At 35.1% G+C, this 17,925-nt stretch overlaps 1 protein-coding gene across 1 annotated transcript; it reads left to right on the top strand.

Annotated features, from left to right (window-relative positions):
- Positions 1 to 1,171: 1,171 nt before the first annotated feature.
- LOC140150162 (O-acyltransferase like protein-like) lies at positions 1,172 to 15,850 on the top strand. The gene is made up of 10 exons (XM_072172164.1): positions 1,172 to 1,598; positions 4,314 to 4,477; positions 4,782 to 4,860; positions 5,549 to 5,633; positions 6,564 to 6,976; positions 9,659 to 9,752; positions 10,898 to 11,171; positions 11,834 to 11,913; positions 13,977 to 14,133; positions 15,635 to 15,850. The coding sequence occupies exons 1-10, from the start codon at positions 1,172 to 1,174 to the stop codon at positions 15,848 to 15,850; spliced, it is 1,989 nt and encodes a 662-aa protein (XP_072028265.1).
- The last annotated feature ends 2,075 nt before the right edge of the window (positions 15,851 to 17,925 follow it).

The following is a 17,925-nucleotide window of genomic DNA, read 5'->3' as shown; positions in this document are numbered from 1 at the left end:
GAGATCTCTTGACGCACAAAGGTGGCATATTTCTGTGCGTCCATGGTTCACGCACATGTCAAAATGACATATAACTTACAAAATGAGCCAAATAATCACAGTAAGGTTTTGTCTTATGATTGTCATAGGTCCTCTTATTATAACAAACCTGGATAAAACGATGAAATATCATTCATTGTTAATGTTTCATAACATTTAATGTTGTAACGGTTGTAACATTTTAACGGTTGTAACATTGACGCACATTGCAACCTTATGACTTTGTACCCACATCCTAACCCTGATATGGATCACAGAGTACATACACTTGGTTTGTATTGAAGGAATCAATAATGTTAACCTAGGAAAACCATAGCACAAACCATACAGGGTCAACTTTTCAAAATATAACCTTTTATCTGTTGTGCGTCAAAAGTCACATGTTACAACCGTTATTGTGTTATAACCGTTATTTTCCCCATTTGAAAATTATCAAAATGTAGGTAGGGCATTGAATTTTTGCTCGCTATCTCCTTACTTATCTCCTTAACAATGGCCTAAATTAAACTATGAAAATAAATAAGGAACAAAAATTAGGGCAACAAAACCTAGGGGGGTCTCATTACTGTGGAAATACCCATGTGTAAAAATTGTATTCCAGATAACCAATAGTGGAAATGCAAAATTCTACGTCATTTGTTTGGTAGATTTAAATCGCTCAATGATTACAAACTACTCCCTATTCCAGAACAATACAAGACTAATTTGTTTGGAGTTATTATCCTGTTTTGCCAAATGAAAGCTATGGCTAATTCCTAATCCTTTAGTTAGTTCTAACTGGCAATGAAAGTCAATTTTTATTATTTGGTCAATTTGGGGAAATAAGGGCCAAATAAGGGCTATAAATTGGTCCTGATGTGTATAACAAATAAGGCTACACAAACTTTTTACTTTTTACATTTCATAAAATATTTGTGTGATTCATTTCAAAATGCGTTAGGGGGAACTTATGTGGATCCTATATCTTGATAACCATTATTGATAAGATATCCATGAAAATAGAACTTACGTAAACCGACTATAGATAAGGTAACCAAGCGTATGAGTAATTATATACACATGTATTTAACATAGGGCTTATTTTTCCAGTTCTCATTTTATCAGTTCTCATTCGCAACCAGTTTTGATCAAGATGGCGGCGGCGCTGGCTCTTAAAATTTTACTCGTGGTGATGTTAGCCACATTTGCGTTCGCCGAGCACCAAAATCATGGTCATCAAGTAGAAATACCACGAAAGCGTATACCAGGCTTTGCGAATGTGAAATATGTTAACCAAGCTGATATTTTGACTAGTTTTGATATTGATAAAATTGATAACAAGTTGCTCAAAGAGCTTGTGAATCAGGGAGGTATTCAAGCAGAAATAGACGGGAAACGGCAAAATGATATCCGTGATTGGTTGCTCGTCAAATCCAGGGAATACACAGAAGGCGAAGTCGTAAATGGACGGGTAGATGGAATGGCTGAAACACCTTTGGGGAATATTTCACTGCAATGTTATAATGATGTCACGAGATTTTTTGCTGATTTTGAAGCGGCTCAAGTGTACGCTCTGAAAAGTAAGTATTATTTTTTTTTTGGATCACAATTAACGAATGTCGTGTACAAAAGCACTGACTCTGGTGCATGATGTGCCTCATTCGACTAGCAATTATCTGCTTTCTTAATACTGCATTATGCTGCATATGCATTCAGTGGAAACAAATATCTGACTGTTCTTACACCCTGCATGCCCTGGGCAACATGGCAGAACAATATGATTAACCCCTGTTGAATAGAAAATAAATGTTCGGCAGTGACGTAGCCAGGGGGTGACGCACCGCTTGTCTTGAGTCACTGAAATTCAAGTGTAGTAACTGGATCCTTGCCCCAATAATATACATAACTTTTGTTACCAGTGTGTTATTATTTTTTTAGAAAAATGCAAAAATAGTCACAAATTTATCAAAGGGTGTAGTACCACCTTAAAGTATATGAGTGTTTCAGATTCCCTAAAATCACGTAGCTACTTCATGATGTTTAAGCTTAAAATCAAATAAATACTATTGGTAGCACCTGACTATGATAATGTGCAGATAAAATAATAATTACACCATACAATCAGGACAGCAAGATTGTGGACAAGGATAATAAAAAACGACAGCTCATAAAAATCGAATGTCATGACGGATCCATAATACAGGGATACGTTCAATCTCTAACTCGGTTTCCTTGTCATTTCCTTGTGATCTTGTGCCTCCTCTAGTACATTGTTTGGTTTATCTTCTGTTTAATTAATTATTAAAATAATAAATAATAAATAAATAAATAAATAAATAAATAAATAAATAAATAAATAAATAAATAAATAAATAAATAAATAAATAAAAAATAAATAAATAAATAAATAAATAAATAAATAAATAAATAAATAAATAAATAAATAAATAAATAAATAAATAAATAAATAAATAAATAAATAAATAAATAAATAAATAAATAAATAAATTCATTCATTCATTCACAGGTGTCACGAAGTCAACATTGAAACACATTATATTGGATACGATAAATTTTAATCACGATATAATATTGAGTAAAATTTAATCTTTGCCTAGAGAAATCCTTTTCAGAGGGTTGAGATTTCGGAAGTGATTGACGAAAAGTGTCAAGACGGGGATGTCCAAATGTGACTGGACACCGCGAATCAGCCGTAAAGTCGGCCCGGTCAATTTTGTATTATTTCGTGTTTAGAAAATTTATATCATAAGCTTTAAAATGGTATATCATTTGACTTCAAACGATATCCATGCAGAAACGGGGTTATGGTTTGTTGAATTCTGTTCCTTCAACAAAATTGTATCTTTTATCGGTTCTACATGTGTCTCTATTTCCACATTTCTGGTAATAAGGGAGCGATCGTTATTTATGGCAGGGGGGGGAATGGGTAAATTGAGGGTAACACGAAATTGTGGTCTTGAGGGGGGAACCTGAAATTTTTAGTTGAACCAGGAGGGGGGATTGTTAAATTTTAAATGGAGAAACTTGGGAAAACAAGGGGGAACGCGAAAATTTTGAGCGGACGCGAGGGGGGAACGCGAAATTTTTTGTCGATATTTTTGCCAAAACACCCATTCCCCCCTGCCGTAAATAACGATCGGTCCCTAAATATCAAACAGTCATAATTGGCGGTCATTTCAAATCATCCCCAAGTCAACGAGGTTCAGAAATGTCCTCTCATTGTTAAATGTTGATTATACATACCTAGACAAAATACAATTCTTTGTTATCTACCACTTGAACAGGATTTAGCCAGAGCAAACAAAGACAATATAGGTAGCAGCTTATTATCCTACAGCAATAGTATTATTGATTGATTTAAACAGTGTTTGATGAGATACTTGTCGCACTGAATTCTGATAGCTATGAATACGACCTTCACACACATTTTACTCGGAATACAATTTGCCGAGTTTACGGCTCATTCGTAGTGTGTGTGACACTGGGGTTTGACAGGAAGTGTCAATGAGTCAAAAAGGAGAACGATATAAAATTACAAATATAAAAAGAGCACAGAATAAAAAATAAATTTTGAATACAAAAGGTGAAAATAATATACTTAAGCAAAACTTAGGTTGGAAAAGAGAGATCGGTAGTAACTACCTGGACACGTCGGCCAAAGACATGAAAGAGTTGAGTTAGCAAATTTTGCTAGAGTGTCGGATCAACTATTTCCATCTATTTTTATAGCCCTGCGTGACTCCGCTTGGGTTTTCTTTCTTTCTTTCTTTCTTTCTTTCTTTCTTTCTTTCTTTCTTTCTTTCTTTCTTTCTTTCTTTCTTTCTTTCTTTCTTTCTTTCTTTCTTTCTTTCTTCTTTCTTTCTTTCTTTCTTTCTTTCTTTCTTTCTTTCTTTCTTTCTTTCTTTCTTTCTTTCTTTCTTTCTTTCTTTCTTTCTTTCTTTCTTTCTTTCTTTCTTTCTTTCTTTCTTTCTTTCTTTCTTTCTTTCTTTCTTGCTTTCTGGCAGCCCTTTTCACCTGTATCAACCTGTGCAGAATGGAGTTACAAACCTGCGTGGAATCCTATGATTTTGAAATTAAACGAATGAAATCAATTTTCAGAAATGCAGGTTTGTTATTTATAAAATGTCATGATAACGAGTGGCACCAATTAAAGTAATTAAATGTACTCTGCACTAAACGGTTGCATAGTTTGAATTCGTTTTATAAAATGTATGAAGACAATACAGCTTCATTTTGTGTTTTGCTGTTTTGTTTAATTCTTTTTCGCACGATAGTGTGGGCTTCATGGGGTGACGTAACAGCTTGGTTTAAGGCGTTGTTCACTGGGAATGCTAAATCACCAGGTGCCTATGAATTATGTACTGGACTTACCAAAGAAGACGATGCACTCCCATTTGATGTCCAATATTGTATGATGCAAGCACCTGCAGTGAATCTTGTATGTATTATTATTATAATAATTTTCAATGATGTTGATGATGATAATGATGGTGATGATGATGATGATGATGATGATGGTGATGATGATGATGATGATGACGAAGAAGGTGATGATGGTGATGATGATGACGATGACGAAGAAGGCGATGATGGTAATGATGATGATGAAGATGATGATGACGATGATGACGATGATGATGATGATGATGATGATGATGATGATGATGATGACGATGATGATTATGACATTACATTGTTGTCTTCTGGTTTACATGAATCTTCATATTTCCCATCCTGTATAGATTCCCATATACGCAGCTGTTGGTAGCTGTTGGCCGGCAAGTTGTTCAGCTGAAGATTTGGCGACAGCTCATAAAACTTGTAAGTTAATCAATTGGATAGAAATGTGACCAGTGGTGACAGAAAATAATTGACCACCTGCTCCTAATCTTTCATCAGTATGTTAATAATATCGGCATTATTCGTATGCTTTTGTGCACATGTTCAAGCCGATTGCACACCGGGCCCGGAGGGGGGGGGGGCACTTCAATTTGAAATGGATATAGGTCCCGGATATAGGTGTAGGGCTCGCACAAAAAGGTATGTGGAAATGAGCTGTATCAACAGTAACAAGGTATGTGTTCATTGAAGGTTTGTCTTTGGAATGTCGCTTTCTTAAAATATCACCAAAATATCAAATGTGGGAAAAATGCCCCAAAATTTATAACAAACGCCTTCCAAAATAAAACCACATTTGCACTCGCTGGCCCGGCTATTACCCAGCATTGTGATTTGGAGGTAACGCGCGTGGCTTCACCTCTCAAATTACTTTTAAGTTTGCTCCTCCCTGAGCCCTTAAGGCGGTTGTTATAGTGATGGGCCTCGACAATACAGTCGTGTAAAAGGAGGGCCCTGAATACTTTTATCCTCTGAAAGTGTGTGTGTGTGTGTGTGTGTGTGTGTGTGTGTGTGTGTGTGTGTGGGCTAGGATTTAGAGTCTAGATGCCTATTGATTCTGTGTGTCCCAAAAAAGGTTTAACATTAACTTGTGATCTGTGTACGTTAACAGACCTTGGACCAATAAGAGGCGCCGACAATATTTACTACGACTGTTTTGAGGACATTCCATGGAGTGGCGGCGCCATTGCAACTTTGTAAGTCAATCTGATATCCATGTTTAATATCGGCTTGTACATGTAAAGAGCTTGTTTCCAAAAGGCGCTAAATCCACTTTTGGAAAAAATTGAGTTATTGGTACCAATGTATAGTGTTACATCATAAGTTTCATGGAATCAAACTATTTTTTCCAAAAGGAGCTCAATCCCATTACAGGGTGGGCCAGAAATTTGACTTTTTTTTCCAAAAGGCGCTAAATCCATTTCAGTTTATTTCCAAAAGGCGCTAAATCCTTCCGACCAATCACCGTGCTCAGTAGGGAATTAAAGACTAAAATTGCAACAAAATTGATCAAAACTATTGATCAAAATTTAAATCACAAAATTTTAGAATTTCAACTTGTACACACACTAGTACACCCCAGCAAGCACAGACGACACTTTACGTGCAAAATTGAATGATTTGACAGAATTTTCGTTGTAAATTTGTTGAAAACAATTTGCACAATTTTTTCACATTTTCAAGCTTTTAGTGAATAAATATCATTACATTGTTGAAATAAAGTGCAGTTTGCTTTAAAAAAATTGTTTGTGTGTATTTTGTTTAATATTGCAAATTATTTTGAATATCATTGAATATTTTGTTTCCAAAAGGCGCTAAATCCACGGTTATTGGATATTTTGTTTCCAAAAGGCGCTAAATCCACTTCAAGCTGTTTAATAAAAGAATACTTACAATTAAACATTATAATCAGGATCTCAAAAACAGGTGTTTTTGTAGTTACTGACATGAGAACTAACATTTAAAACCAAAAATAAATGAATAAATACCAATAAGGCTTTTAATTTAAAAAACGATGATTTTCTCCTATTTCACTAATATGGATTTAGCGCCTTATGTTTTCGCATATCTTTGTAGCTCTTTGTTAAACAAAGTTTTATGTCATGATTTTTTTTATTGCCTTATAGATGTATTTTGTCCTTCTTTGCACTTATTGTTCTAACCGGAACTGTCTACCACGTGACCTCTCATGACTACGTGACTATCGTTTTAGAAGAACTTAAACATGGAAAGTCAAACCCTAAAGCCCAAGAAAACGTTTATGAACAAATTGTGCACGATGATAACCGCAAAGGTGACAAAGGAGAATACGAGAGCTCATTTTCTTCCGGTGCAACGTCTGAGAAATGCGTTGGAACCGGGGAAAGTGATACTCGCAATTCGACTGATGACCAACCCCCTGGGTATGAGGAGCCTAGAACATATGACGATGAGAAGAATAATGCGTTATCGGCAGTGGATTCTAAGTCTAATGGAACTACCCAACTAGTGATTGAAGACGAAACCTACGGAAGCAGGAATGTAGATAGTCATAAACTAGGTGAGCATCTAAAAATGAACCCGTACATTTAAAACAAAAGTAATATCTTAATGACACTAAACGTAATATAACCTCCATTGATTATGCCAACTCTCGCAAAGTAGACCTGAAACGCTTGCAGCAATTTCAAAATAAGGCTGCACGGCTAGTCTATACCTTTGGGCGGGATCAATCCTCTGATGGCCTCTTGCCGTTTCCCCATTGGTTACCGGTAAAACAAAGAATTATTTCTAAAATCATTCTGTATGCATGAGGAAATGCCCAAATTTGTCACTTTTGAAATGCTCTATTGTGCACAGTATAATTTCGATTTGTACAGCACTTTTGATCTATAATAGTCTCAAAGCGCCGCTGTTTATGGTGGATATCAGAATCAGTTTACTTCTTCCGCCAATTGGCAGACTAAGGCAAGGCAAACGGTGTACTTTCATGTGTACTTAGATTGTAAATGTCCAAACAGCACCATGACGGATTTGGACAGTCAAGAGTTATCACCCTTCTCTATTCGAAACTTACTGTGAAAAAGACCTTAAAACTTGAGGTCTTTTGGGATCTTCAATACGAAAGATCAACAATGGACGGCTTTTCCTCCCAGCTATATACCAGTATACACTTTAAGTACATATCATTAGATTGATGAAATTTACTTCGAGGACTGTTAATTATCAAAAATAAAAATAAAATTATATCGCGAATTTCAAAAAATCCAAATTATTTGATATCAGAAGGACATTCCTCGTATTCAAAATGCAATTCGATATGTCTGATGTGCTCTTATGTTCCACAAAAAATACCGTACAAACGTTGCTATCCGATCCCAAAAGGGCTTTAATAGGTACTACACCCTGTGGTAAATTTGTGACTATTTTTGCATTTTTCTCAAAAATAATAACACACTGGTAACAAAAGTTATGTATATTATTGGGGCAAGGGATCCAATTACTACACTGAAATTTCAGTAACTCAAGACAAGCGGTTCAGCATATATGATAGGAAATGAGGTACATCCTAGCGGTACCTTATTTCTTATCATAAATAACGAACCGCTTGTCTTGGGTCACTGAAATTCCAGTGTAGTAATTGGATTCCTTGCCCCTATAATACACATAACTTTTGTTACCAGTGTGTTATTAGTTTTGAGAAAATGCAAAAATATACACAAATTATTGAGGGGTGTAGTACCCACTTAAAGGCAAAGTAAAAGTATTTCAAGGACAATCAGAAATTTGTCAAAAAATAGATTACGATATGAATGAATGAATGAATCTTTTATTTCCATAATAAAAAACAACAAAATACAAAGAAATCAACGTCATAAAAATAAAACAGACAATTATGGAGGAGATGATCGAAAGGCCAATAAGGCCAGCACTGAACATTCCCTTACAGAACTAAAGACAACACGAACAGACAGAGTATATTAAGCCTATCACACAAGAACAAAAACGGGGCTCCAAGAACTAGTTGTAAAATGAGATTAGCTGTGTTTTATATTTGTTTCGAAAATGTTTGATTGAGTTTGTTCGATACCGCTCCACGAAGTTATAACAACCTAATAGGTCAATTTGACCATACAACAGCTCATGTGTATGATAAAACTCGTTTTGTACTGTGCTTATTGCTATAATGGAAGACAGAATTAAAAACACTAGTTTGTGTATGATATCCTGTCAACCAGACCAAAAATGTCGTACTGCGTAGGTCAGCAACCAATCACAACGCGCCTTTGTCCTGACGTCAGACGCAAACTAGTCTTTAATTCGGTCTTCAATTATACCCCGTCCTCTTGGTGTTCGGTAGCCGTAGTATGCGAATTCAACAACCTTCCTTGCGCAAGAATAAGCATATGGCAATTAAAAATGAAAACGGAACTTTCGTCAAACTGAAATACTTCTTTTGGAAATGTTTGTCGTCCTTGATTTTATTCCCATTTATAATATATACATATCGGGGCTAGTCTGTATGAAATTATTTTATTTACATGTTTACACTGACATTGAATGTCGATTTTGATTATGAGAATCGTTTCATACAAAGTCCTTATTTCAAGTTGATGCATTATTCTTTCTGACAGCTATTACTGACCGACTGTTGATGTCATTCTCAATTTTTCACAACACCGAAAAGATATTCTCCACGCGATCGTCCTCTTCGATGTTAGGTGCTCTTAACGGTATCAGAGTGCTTAGCATGTGGTGGGTGATACTGGGTCATGCCACTTCATTTCCGATTGGACTACGTTATGGTAAGAAACACAAATCAGTGGTCAAATGTGTTTTTTTACTGAGCTCGTTTGTGAGAGGTGGGAGCCCTGCAATGAACCAGCAAAGGTTTGCTAATTTTTCACAGGTTTTATTGCCTACCATAATCATTGATAACAACGGATCAATGTGAATTATTCATAACTGGTCGACAGCTTGCCGGAATTTCTTGCTCGCAAACCAAAGGAATTTGTCACAGATTTCCTTTCGTTATAGAAAATAGAATAATTAATTAATCAAGATTAGTATAATCAAGTGTATTCTGATATGAAGATGTTTTACAGGTATATACTTAGAAGTATTTCATTACTTTTTTTACAAACTATATTGACGAATTTCAAATAATGTTTGTCTTAGAATGGTTGAATTTGATATTTGAAGAATTTGATGTTAATTTCTATTTTGCACATTTTTAAAACAGATAATCCTGCACATCTTTTTGCCCAGCTCGACAAGACGGCATTTTTTGCGGTACTTAATGGCACATTCTCTGTCGATACGTTCTTCTTATTGAGGTACGTTCTCGTACATGATGTACGAGGGTCAGTTAGTATGTAATGAAAGTTGACGAGTTGACTTTTGGTAATCTACTGCTCAGCAAACAAAAATGTTTTACAGAAAACGTTTAAATGTCGGGTTATATAAAGGGTATAAAAACGTTTTAATAACATTCCAAAAACATTCTTGAAAACTTGATACAAAACATTCTAAACAGAATGTTATTTTGGGGTTGAAAAATATTTTGCGAAAAATGTTTGCCCAAAATATTTTCAATAACGTTTTAGAAACGTTTTTATGACCTTTATATAACCCGACATTTAAATGTTATTAAAAGGTTTTGAAAAGAACATTTTAAGGACATTTCTGTGTTTGCTGGGTTCAAATATTTGAACATAATGTTATTTAAGTATTGACACAATATTTGGCAAATATGTTTGCAAAAATAGTCTACAATAACATTTTTTGGAAAACATTTAAAAATATTGTTGTAATGTGTTTTCATACAAAACGTTTTAAAACGTTATCATGCCCTTTATATAACCCGACATTTTAATGTTATTAAAACGTTTTTACCTAAACCAAAAGCCAAAATATAACTTATTTAAAACGTTTTTAAAACGTTCTTGTGTTTGCTGGGACGCACTTACTTATGTAAAAGCATTAGCATAAAATCAATGGTCTACAGTCAGTGGCTGAAAATGAGGCGTTTGATTAAGGGAAATAAGGGACTGAAATGAGGTATCCATATACTATTTTGGAGCACTTTCTCAGTTGTCCAAATTTCGATGACCATAGCTCTGGTAAAGCAATGAGATCATTTAGTCCAAGGCCTTATGTCACAAAAACGCCTCCCGTAGGACTCGCATGTTAATGTTGGCTATTGAACTGAAATACACAATATTAATGTCATTTGTAATAACTACTTTTTAATTTTCGACTTTTTTATGCACAATAATGTTGCTTCCCTTTAAGTCCTTAAGTTTTTAATATTCAAAGATGTTCCATTTCCACCCAATTTTAATGGCAAGTCTCATATTTGTTTACTCTAGACTTCACCATGAAAAATACACGTGCCTTCACTGCACTGATGTTGTCAATGCATTATGCAGTTGAGTGTATTGAATAAAATATTGACAAAATCAGTTTTGTGACATTTCAGTGGTTTTCTGGTGACCTATCTGACGCTTAAAGAACTAAGGAAGACATCTGGCCGTATCAACTGGTTTATGTTCTATTTCCATCGTTTCTGGCGCATAACGCCCTTGTACATGGTAACACTGGCAATATTTGCTACGTTGACTCCGTATCTTGGTAAAGGAGGAGGAAAAGACGACAGTTTAAAACTATCGAGTGAGGCATGTCAGAAATACTGGTGGACGAATCTTCTTTATATCAGCAATCTCTATCCATTCCCAGGAAATCTGAATGAGCAGGTAAGTTGTATAGGTCTCGTCTGAGAGTAATGAATTATAAGAGACAGTGTAAGAGCTTGCCCTTGTGTAAGAGCTGGACAGTGTAAGAACATGATAATACAATAAAACATGTGGTAGATATGAATAATTGTGAAATCGATCTAGAGACATAGAGATATTCCTGGAGAGGGCTTTAAAAATTAGCATTAAGCGCATTGATATGTAAATAGCGTATTTTAATTAAATTTTGCGCCCTGACATATAGAGGGAGGTAGTCATATTATGCAGACGGAGAATGGTTTGATGCGCTGGGCATGTCAAATTGCTGAGCGTATGCGTATTATCAATCACCTTTATGTTAATTAACAAAGATGAATTATCGAGATACAAATGACAATTAACTAACCAGCCTTGAATCTTAAAAATTGCCCATGTAATTTTCCAGGATCTCCAAATCAAAATCAAGCGCCATAATGCCTAATAAAACAACCAATAAATAAATGATAAATAAATAACAATAATAATAACAATAAATATAGTAAAAAATGTAGTAAAAGCCGATACCACATATCAATTTTCATTGGCCTTACACATGCCAGTTCTGTTCTAGCCCCAGACAAACAAGTGGTATGTCTATGGTTCTAGCGACGTAAAATAAATCCATTTTCTATTTTCTTTTGCAGTGCATGGGATGGGGTTGGTACCTTTCCAACGACATGCAGTTTTTTATCATTAGTCCGTTTATTATCTATTGCTTGTACAAGTGAGTAAGAGCTACTCTATCATGATATTAATATGCCAATTCCAATACAAAGACAGGCGCGTATACAGAACTTCAGCAAGGGGGAGGGATTTCTCGTTGAGCTAAGAAAGGAAATATGTAAATATAACATTTTGAAGCTTAAAATGGTCAAATTTGGTTTTAATTGGAATAGACTCGTGCGAAGCGGGCCTAAATTAAATTATTTCCTAAACGTGCGAATGATTCTAAATTATTTAGCAATAAAAGAGCATTTTTGGATGGCGCGCATCATTATAACGGTTTGCCCTGGTTTGGGGTGGAGGTGGACATTATGGTTTTGTTATTTATCCCCTCATACATCCTCTAAATGTCCGTCAAAATCGGCCGATTAATATCTTTTATTTTATTTTACAACGACAAAGAACTTTGCACATGTGACAGAAAATGTGACAAAAAGGCATTTTGAATTTTGCGTTTTCGAGGGCATTTGGGTATTTTTATATTTAAAAAGCCGTTGATTACCACGGGCGATCGATGACGTACCTTTTAGTGTACCGTTGCCATTGAAAATAAAGGTAAAGATTGCACCAGATGTAGTCAAAAATTCACATCGCCGGTACCAGGATTATTATAATAGGAAACGGCATTTGTTTTTATTAATATATACTTCAAACATACGTGTAAGTTTTTTGATGTACATTTTTACCGGCAGTGCCGACTAGACACAATTTCCCAAGTTGGCCAGCTAAGTAAATGGCCTCCACTGGCGCTGGTTTTGTCCAAAGGACTCATCATCTACAAGTAGATGTTCTTCTAGATTTACGTTTTACGGTATTTCATTTGGCCATTGCATTGTTTATAAGGGATGATGTCCCACATGTACTTTACTGGAATGTTTTCTTACAAGGGTTTTTCTCCTCCATATTTAGATCCAGGAAATGGGGAGTAAGTTTAGTTGCCTTGCTGTGTGGCGTATCATTTGGTTCTACGGCTTACGTTTGCTGGTATTGGGGACTTCCAGCATATGGATCCGACGCTCCGTAAGTCGCTGATTAGAGAGTTTATGAACCACATTTTTCATACTTCATTTCATTCAATTTGTTTCTAATTTTATATCGTATTGTGTTTTACCCATTGGTAAGTACAGGGTGAGTCAAATAATTGACTTTTGCGTTTTTTCAGTTCCTTTTTCACCCGACTCCAACTTCAATTTTTCTATACCCTGTAACATGGCCAACTTACAGGATATTTTGTAAAAATGTTCACGCATTTTCTTTCGATATTTGAATTACCCGCTCACAAATATATGGTTTTTAAATAGAGAATGAGCATTTTTAATGTAAAGGAAAATTTGAAAATAACTACAAGGTAATATTTCTTCTACTTTAAAGGCCCATTTGCTCATCAAAATTAATAATTTGGTACCTTTGTCATTGATGTGCTCACATAGCCTGCTAGTAATTCAGCCGAAATCCGTGTATATAAAACAAAATATGGCATTTACATGAATCTGTAATTTATATTGGCCTATTGTATGTTTTTGAATGGGGCTTCAACTTCGTCAAAACTGCTATTTGCTTCGTTTATTTGTCAAATATTTCATTTCAAAAATACCAAATGACAATTTGAATGACTTATCACTTTTAAGCAATTTATAAACAATTTTACTTTTATTACATTTGCGCTGGGATCACTGAATAGGACTTTAAAGAAGACCAAGGGCAATACAACTTTGGGTGCTCCATTCTACTTCAGTACCAATGAGGTTAAGAAAATGACAGTTGTTCCAAATATACCTTACATAGAGTGTGCTGACTTTTGTAATGTCTCGTGGACAAACATTAAAATAATAACGTTTTTTTTTTTTCTCACACAAGGTCACTAATGAATATATCATGCACATAACGTTTTACTTACTTACTTACTTACTTACTTACTTATCTACCTACCTACCTACCTACCTACCTACTTACTTACTTACTTTCTTACTTACTTACTTACTTACTTACTTACTTACTTACTTACTTACTTACTTACTTACTTACTTACTTACTTACTTACTTACTTACTTACTTACTTACCAGGTATTACAACAATCGTACAACTACTACTCCCGGAATTGACCAAACCGATGACTTCATTTACGGCAAACCGTATGTCCGTATTCAAGTGTATCTCGTTGGTATGATGCTGGGATATATTATATACAAGATGAATGGCAAACCGTATGAGCTGAACAAGGTAACGATTATGTTAGGATTTAGTGATTGAATATTAATCCAAACTTTGAAGTTTGTAAATAACCTTTTAGCATCTAAAGTGCCGACATCTGGTGGTGAAAAGTTCTGCTGCATCACCTCTGCATGATAGAATGACAATTAACTATAAACGTCAACAAAAAGTAATTTTTCTCACCCGGTATATCTAGCAAGCAGAACCCACGTGGCAAAATGGCAGGTCCAGAACTCCATCGCGCATGGGTATGACTCTTGAAAAGGGTCTCGAGTGATGAAAATAGTTCATTCATAAAATTAGTCTCGAGCCAGACTGTATGCGGCTATCACGTGTTTGTTAGGATGAACGAGCGTTTGATTGACATAAACTGGCTGTGTAGGAGACTATCATAAAATACATTGTGACGTCCACGTTGGAACCATTGGAGTTCGGAAGAAATATTCATTAACGGGATTGAAGCAATGTGGCCATTTTATGTTTGTACGACGGCATTTTTCGTCGACACGGAGACTTCTACAAATTCGTCCAAAGGTAAGCAAAGGGTTGGGGATCGCATTTTTAACTATCACTAAAATGTTTCGGAGTTGAGGTCCGCTAAAAGTAGACCATTTCGGGGGCTGTATTGGTGTACATATGTCACGTTTTGAACAATGAAGGAAAACCGACTACATTCGCTGGTGAATTATAGCAAAGCTGTAGTAGACGCGGTTGCGCTTATTACCCGATCCAACAATGTTACCAGGTGGAGGGAGGGGAGTAAGCAAGTATAGACGAATCTAAATTCACGCATTCCTACACCTGACTAGCAGCCTTTAGTTGGGTAGCCGTCGGCTACAATGCACCCAAAATGTAAAATGATTCGGCCTTGGCGGAAATTTTAAACTGCATTCCATCACCCGTTTTACACCTTCCGCGAAAACACAGGTAGACAAAAGAATGATTAAAATTTACAACACAATAGGCCCTACAGTTCCCTTCGCTGTTGAAGTGACATAATAATTGGATTAACTACACGCGGTATCAAACGCTACAAATGGATGTACTTGCGAACAAAAGGACTATGTATGAATAGATGCGACGGGATTACCTGCGGAATTATCTCTATTGTATTATTCTATTAACCCTCCTCGTCCTTGCATCTTCTCTAGGTGTTAGGCGGCTTTTATTTGCACAATTGAGCGCTCAAAACACCAGGTTGGTGCTAGCGGCTACCCAAAGATGGCCGACCAAATCCTGACCATGACTTGGCTCGTTGGATTCGTCTATATACATAACTTAAGCTATGAAACATAATTACGTATTACATTCATATGTATTACACAGGAGTTTTTTCTTCACAACATCAAGTGCGCCCCCAACGAATTTCGCACAAGATTGACGATGTTTATTTATTTTATGGAGAAGAACTTCATGAAACGTCTTGATTTGTTTCGTAGCTTTTCGTATTATCATATTTTAATGAGAATCACTGTGTCATCAATAAGTGAATGTTATTGTTTTCCCCCAGTTTGTTAACATCTTGGGCTGGACTGTATCAGCGGCTTTAGCATGTAGCGCAATCTATGGACTTAAAGCTGTCGGACCAGATACGGAGCAGTGGCTTTCCATCGTTTACAACTGTCTAAGTAGATTTACTTTTGCTGTTGCCGTATCGTGGGTTATGTTTGCATGTATAACAGGCAATGGTGGTATGTCACAAATTAATTATAGACAATTTTCGTAATTGACCACTTCGTTGCCGTTGGCGGCGTTTGGCTCTGCTTACTCCAATTTAGCAGAGCAGAAAGCTGAAAGCGAGGCCAAATCTCAAATTACATACTCCCAATTATGCAAAGTTCATTTACTAAGTAACTGAAGGACTATGTAGCTGAGACTTGGTACATATGTAGTACAAGCAAAATAGAAGTATATTACGTTTATTATTTTGCTAATTTTAGTCTGCATAATTAATTAGAGGCTATTAGAGAAATTAACCCTCCATTTCAAATATTTCATTTATACTTAATTTTTATTTAATTTATTTTCCTTTTTACTGTTACTTTTACACTGATCAGATATTAGACAAATGCCCGCACACACTCCAACCCTGACACCCTATACCCTACTCACACATCCCCACACACTAATAGAGAATTTCTAATTAGGGTTGGTATTCTTTTGTGGTGGAAAAACAAATACGCTTACCACGCATTTTCAAATTTATGGGTCGATCTGTCACTTTTTTGTCGCCAACGGAATCACATTTTATTTCTCCAAATTTGGAAAATTTTAATTTTGTTATTTAAATGCTTCTTTCAGGTTATATCAACAGTTTCTTATCGTGGAATTTCTGGACTCCTTTAGCCAAACTAAATTTTGCTGCGTATTTGGTACATGAAATAATCATCCTCCAGGTTATCTTGACCAAGAAAGCCCTATTGCATTTCACTTACGTGGAAATGGTTAGTATTGTTTTAAAGAGTATTTAAGCCAGACAATAAGTAGTATCTAATGAATCTACCTCATTGGTAATACATCAATAAACATGTGATGCTGGTTATTCTGTCCGATGGAATACAACATCCCAAGTTAACAATTATTATTTGTACTGCAGGTAAAGAAGAAAATTATCTGTTTCAAATACTATGTAAGCCAGCCAAAGAGTCTACCTCATTGGTAATGCATCAATAAACATGTGATGCTGGTTATTCTGTCCGATGGAATACAACATCCCAAGTTAACAATTATTGTTTATACTGTATAGAATGGGGAAACTTACCTCTTTGAAATGATCCCAGCAAACACAAACACGTTTTAAAAACGTTTTAAATAAGTTAAATTTTTGCTTTATGTAAAAACGTTTTGATAACATTAAATGTCGGGTTATATAAAGGTCATGAAAACGTTTTAAAACGTTTTGTATGAAAACACACTACAACAATATTTAAAAATGTTTTCAAAATAAACTATTTTTGCAAACATTTTTGCCAAATATTTTGTCAACACATATTCCATTATGTTAAATTATTTGCACCCAGCAAACACAGAAATGTTCTCAAAATGGTTTTTTTAAAAACCTTTTAATAACATTTAAATGTCGGGTTATATAAAGGTCATGAAAACGTTTTTAAAACGTTATTGAAAATATTTTGAGCAAACATTTTTCGCAAAATATTTTTTCAACCCCAAAATAACATTCTGTTTAGAATGTTTTGTATCAAGTTTTCAAGAATGTTTTTGGAATGTTATTAAAACGTTTATATCCCTTTATATAACCCGACATTTAAACGTTTTCTGTAAAACATTTTTGTTTGCTGAGCAGTAGATTATCAAAAATGTTTTTTAAGGTTATGAAAACGTTTTATACTCTTAATATACCCTTTATATAACCCGACATTTAAAGGTTTTCTGACAACCTTTTATAACCTTTTGCGAATGATGTCGAAAACGTTTTGTGTTTGTTGGGATTATTTGTACTGCAGGTAAAGAAGAAAATTATCTGTTTCAAATACTATGTAAGCCAGCCAAAGAGTCTACCTCATTGGTAATGCATCAATAAACATGTGATGCTGGTAATTCGGTCCGATGGAATACAACATCCCAAGTTAACAATTATTGTTTAACAATTATTGTTTGAAATGATCCCAGCAAACACAAACACGTTTTAAAAACGTTTTAAATAAGTTAAATTTTGGGTTTTGCTTTATGTAAAATGTCGGGTTATATAAAGGTCATGAAAACGTTTTAAAACGTTTTGTATGAAAACACACTACAACAATATTTTTAAAATCTTTTCAAAATAAACTATTTTTGCAAACA

The sequence above is a fragment of the Amphiura filiformis genome, chromosome 4 (genome assembly GCF_039555335.1).
Source record: "Amphiura filiformis chromosome 4, Afil_fr2py, whole genome shotgun sequence".
Taxonomy (NCBI): domain Eukaryota; kingdom Metazoa; phylum Echinodermata; class Ophiuroidea; order Amphilepidida; family Amphiuridae; genus Amphiura; species Amphiura filiformis.
The sequence above is the reverse complement of the archived record's forward strand: the minus strand, read 5'-3'. Positions and strand labels throughout refer to the sequence as shown.

Coding starts and splice junctions, on each gene's coding strand:
- LOC140150162 (XM_072172164.1), top strand. CDS start 1,172: ATGGCGGCGGCGCTGGCTCTTAAAATTTTACTCGTGGTGATGTTAGCC. Junction 4,478..4,781: donor AAGCACCTGCAGTGAATCTT/GTATGTATTATT, acceptor CATCCTGTATAG/ATTCCCATATACGCAGCTGT. Junction 11,914..13,976: donor ATTATCTATTGCTTGTACAA/GTGAGTAAGAGC, acceptor CTTACTTACCAG/GTATTACAACAATCGTACAA.